Source organism: Papaver somniferum, chromosome 6 (genome assembly GCF_003573695.1).
Source record: "Papaver somniferum cultivar HN1 chromosome 6, ASM357369v1, whole genome shotgun sequence".
In the NCBI taxonomy this organism is placed as follows: Eukaryota; Viridiplantae; Streptophyta; class Magnoliopsida; order Ranunculales; family Papaveraceae; genus Papaver; species Papaver somniferum.
Genome location: NC_039363.1, coordinates 2,954,838 through 2,958,929, shown reverse-complemented (window position 1 = coordinate 2,958,929; position 4,092 = coordinate 2,954,838). Strand labels below are relative to the sequence as shown.

The 4,092-nt window shown below is 38.4% G+C and overlaps 1 protein-coding gene across 1 annotated transcript; it reads right to left on the bottom strand.

Moving 5' to 3' along the window:
- Positions 1–578: 578 nt before the first annotated feature.
- LOC113286686 (glutathione transferase GST 23-like) lies at positions 579–1,702 on the bottom strand. Its single transcript, XM_026535281.1, has 2 exons — positions 1,281–1,702; positions 579–1,197 (listed from the first exon to the last, which is right to left on the bottom strand). Exons 1-2 carry the CDS (start codon positions 1,593–1,595, stop codon positions 838–840), a joined length of 675 nt encoding a protein of 224 aa, XP_026391066.1. The 5' UTR covers positions 1,596–1,702; the 3' UTR covers positions 579–837.
- Positions 1,703–4,092: the final 2,390 nt, after the last annotated feature.

Sequence of the window (4,092 nt, the reverse complement as noted above, 5' to 3'; positions counted from 1 at the left end):
TACATTGTACTTGACGGGAGCTTACCGTCTTGATCTATGATAACCTAACGCAAATATTGTCCCTTGCCTCAAAAGTTACCCGCGGCTTTAAAATATGCATTGTGTTCTAGAGCTATGTTATGTGAGGCGCGAGGTGCCAAGCCCTTCGCCTCGCGCCTTTTACGCCTAGGCGACCAGGTAATTGCTCATGCCTTTTGTTCCTTGGGCCTCTTATTGGTGAAGCGACCCCTTTACGCCTCATGTGCTTAGGCGATGCCTTAACTCGTCTTTCCCAATATAGCACAAAAATTTATATGGTAATCCAAAATATATCATTGTGATCCAGAGTAGACTCTTTCACTTGAGTATGTGATCAAGAATGACTCATTAGCCAGATTTTACTTCATGGTCGAACATTTATTGGATGACATGACCAAGATTAGCTCTGTCACCTAATTTCCGCTTCTAAAATCAGATTGTTGATCTAAGTTTTGTCATGTGACCCAAAAAATTTCATGCGACCTAAATTAAGTTTTATGTCTATTCAGCAATTCAAAAATCTACTAAATTGACCAAAAAATTTATTCAGCGACTCAACATTTACGGGATTGACACAAAAATATGTCTCATAGCCCAAAATCTGAATTTTCTTAATGACTCATAAATGGGAAGTGTCATCCACCCGAGAAGACGAACTAGGAATCTCACCCGAGAACAAATCTTTTCATGCCATTATTTTATAGCAACCGTGACCAAGCAGATAGTCGAAATTATTAACATTCGACACTCTCTAAACAGCTTTATAAATGAAATATCAAGCAGTAAACTAATAGTTGAGTCTTGAAAATAGGAGGACTCTCAGGTGGTCGCAGCTGCAGATACAAGCGATTCACGGTACGTTTTCATTTTGGCCAACATTTTATCTCGAGGTGGTAATATCTCTTTTAGAATCTCAACATCAAGAACATCTTCAAACCATGCGTTAATCAAAGGCACGTTCTCTTTATCCACAAGCTTAACGCCAATAATTTCTTCGGCCATTCTAGTCCAGAAAGGAATCCATCCAAGAGCAATGTCCGTAAATCCTATCTTTTCACCTCCAAAGAACTTACCCTTTAAACCCGTTTCAAGAGTTTTCAGAATTGCCTGAGTTTCCTTCGTAGCTTTTTCTAGCTCCTCGCCTTCTTTAACGAATGCATTCAATATTGAAGGTTGATACTGTGAAATAGAAGACGGTAGTCAGTAAATCAAAATCAGCTTTCGCCGAAGAGAATAAGAAAATGGAGCGCAAAAGCACTTACCTTTTCATCAGCAAACTTGACCCAGAAACGTGCTTGTGCCTTTTCGTAAGGATCTTCAGGAAATATGGGATTTTGTTTCCAAGTTTCGTCAATGTACTCAATGATAACTAGAGACTCTGTAACGGGTTTTCCATTGTGGACTAGTACTGGGATCTTCTTATGAACTGGATTGTACTGCAACAACATGGGACTTTTATTCATAAGATCTTCATCTATGTACTCATATTCAATTCCTTTAATTTTCAGTGCCCATTCAACTCTAACAGCATAAGGACTTGCCCAGTATCCGAAAAGCTTTACTTCATCATTCGCCATTTCTTTTCTTTTTTCCTATCTTTGTTTACTTATAAGAGCGGAAGGACTCTTATTTATTTTACAGTGGGATTAGGAAGCCTCGCTTGGCCTTCCATAAAAAGTCATTGACTTATCTGAATGCCTTGTTTTGCACAGAAATTCAATCCTCCTTCATTACTCTCACATCTAGAAATTTAATGCTTGGACTGAAACAAAATAGTGTACGTAAGGGATGACCTCATAGGAACATTACTGTACAGTCCAAACTGACTAGAATGAAAGTCTTGCCTAGAAAAAAAATTTGTTACTTGCAGCGCAAGGGAGCTAACAGGGGTGAGCATGGGCCATGGGCCGGTATGGGCAGGCTCTTAATTCAAGTTTACTATGGCCGGTATGGGCATTCGGTTCAATTTACTATGGATTTCAAGTTTGGCATCTGCATTCAATCCAATATCCAATGGAGATTCGGATAAATGAACTGAATATGAATAATCCAATGAATTTATTTTAGTTAAAATTTATAATGAAAACATAAAGTCAACATAGATACTTTTTATAGAGTCAATAAAGCCGACATAGATACTTTTTATCGAGTCTACACATTTTATATATGTATATAAATATGAAAATGCCATGGACAACACTTAAACACCTTAAAAATTCCTAGACTATATATTTATTTTCTAAAAACTATATAAATGCCTTTAATCTAATGGATATGGATGTCCATCGAATTTTCAGAGTCCAATTCGTAATCCGTTGGATTTCAAGAATCCCATCCAATCCAGTCTATTAGAGAACATTTCGTGCATCCATCCATAAAAATACGGTTGGTTCCGCTTAAATTCGCGACGGGCCAAATGCTCATCCCTCGTTTACTGCCATGCTTCCCCAAACACCCAACGAATTTGTTTTTGTTTTGCCAACCTAATTTATACGGGCCTTAAAACCTTTGAGGATTATAGGCTTAAGCATGGGTTTCGAAAACTATCAAGCCCGGTGTATAAAACATTTCTGGTTCTGCCAATGATTTATTGAACAGATCCGGCTTTTGTTTCTTTCTTATGTGGGTTTGGATGCAAAATTCTAAACCGGGAATTCATGGATCCGAGGGATTTGGTGGAATCAAGATTCCCTTGATACGTTTGGTTGCACAAATTATTTGGGTTCACGTTAATTTCCTCCGGATTTATAATTTCAGCAAATCCCGCATTTTGAATACGACCTCCCACTAAGGCTTGTTGGGAAAATCAAGAGGGATTTATGGATCCACTGTTTTAGCCTTAAAGTTCATATTTTCTCCCTCTAAACAGTCTCTAAACGGTCCATTGGATTTAAAATAAGAAAATGCTAAGAATTTTAGGAATTGTTATTTAGCTACCAAACACATGGAATTTACATGATTCCCGGTATTTCTAATCCTGTGGAATTGTATACCCCTCGAAATTGTGAAGTAGAAATGAGTAGTTCTTTCATAATTCGCGGATTTAACCGGGACTAATCATATTTTGCCGGATGGATGTCCGGATTGTTCATTAATGAGTTTGATGCGTCTGTGATTTTTGAAACCCAAAGGATTACGAAATATGCCCGGATGCGATCTTGAAAATCTGTTGGACATGTATACCAGTTAGATTAATGGCATTTGTCCATGACAATTTTTATTTGCATACACATATTTTTTGATCGGAAAAGAGAAAATATATTAGAAATGAAGAATGTACAAAAGTCTACCCAAGTAGACTAAAAGAAAAGGAGTAACAGACTAGGCGAAACACAAAAAAAAAACAAGACTAGTTACAAGAATAAATTTTCCCAATCCGTCGTCACTGAACTTGAGAAGTTCACATGCACTCTTTTCCCTGCTGCAGAAGACCAAAGGAGAATTAAGGTTTTAGCCTCAGTACCTAGGTCATCATCTGTCTTGTAGACGTGATTGACATTGAATATGCGGTTGTTTCGTTCAGTCCATAAACACCAGAATATAGCTGCTGGGATTAAGCTCCAGATGTAATTTCCATTGGATGTGAAATTCGGGTGATACCAACAATTAGCCAGCAACTTAATATTCCTTGGCGTGACCCAAGTGCAACACGAACTTGGGAGTAGTAGTGACCAAACCCTGAAGGAAACCCTGCAATGAAGAAAAAGGTGATCTTGTGTCTCATCATTGCAACCACAAAGCGCACAAAAGTTATCTACTGCCATTCCTTTGCGTAAGAGCATATCCTTCGTGTTTAATTTCCCATGAACCAAACTCCATACGAAGATATTTACCTTAGAAGGGATCGACGTTTTCCAAACGAACAAAAGTGGGAAATTTTCGACACCCGCAGACTCAACTAGTTTCAAGTATAGGGTTTTAATAGAAAAGACACCCGAAGAATACAAGGTCCACCTCCTGGTGTCCGTTAATCCATCAAGGATAGGCGGGGAATCACCAACGACCGTAAGTAGTAAGGCGTATTCATCAACCTCAACACCAGAAAGTACACGTTTGAAGTCGAACTGCCAGCTA

Coding starts and splice junctions, on each gene's coding strand:
- LOC113286686 (XM_026535281.1), bottom strand. CDS start 1,595: ATGGCGAATGATGAAGTAAAGCTTTTCGGATACTGGGCAAGTCCTTAT. Junction 1,198..1,280: donor TCAAGTTTGCTGATGAAAAG/GTAAGTGCTTTT, acceptor TCTATTTCACAG/TATCAACCTTCAATATTGAA.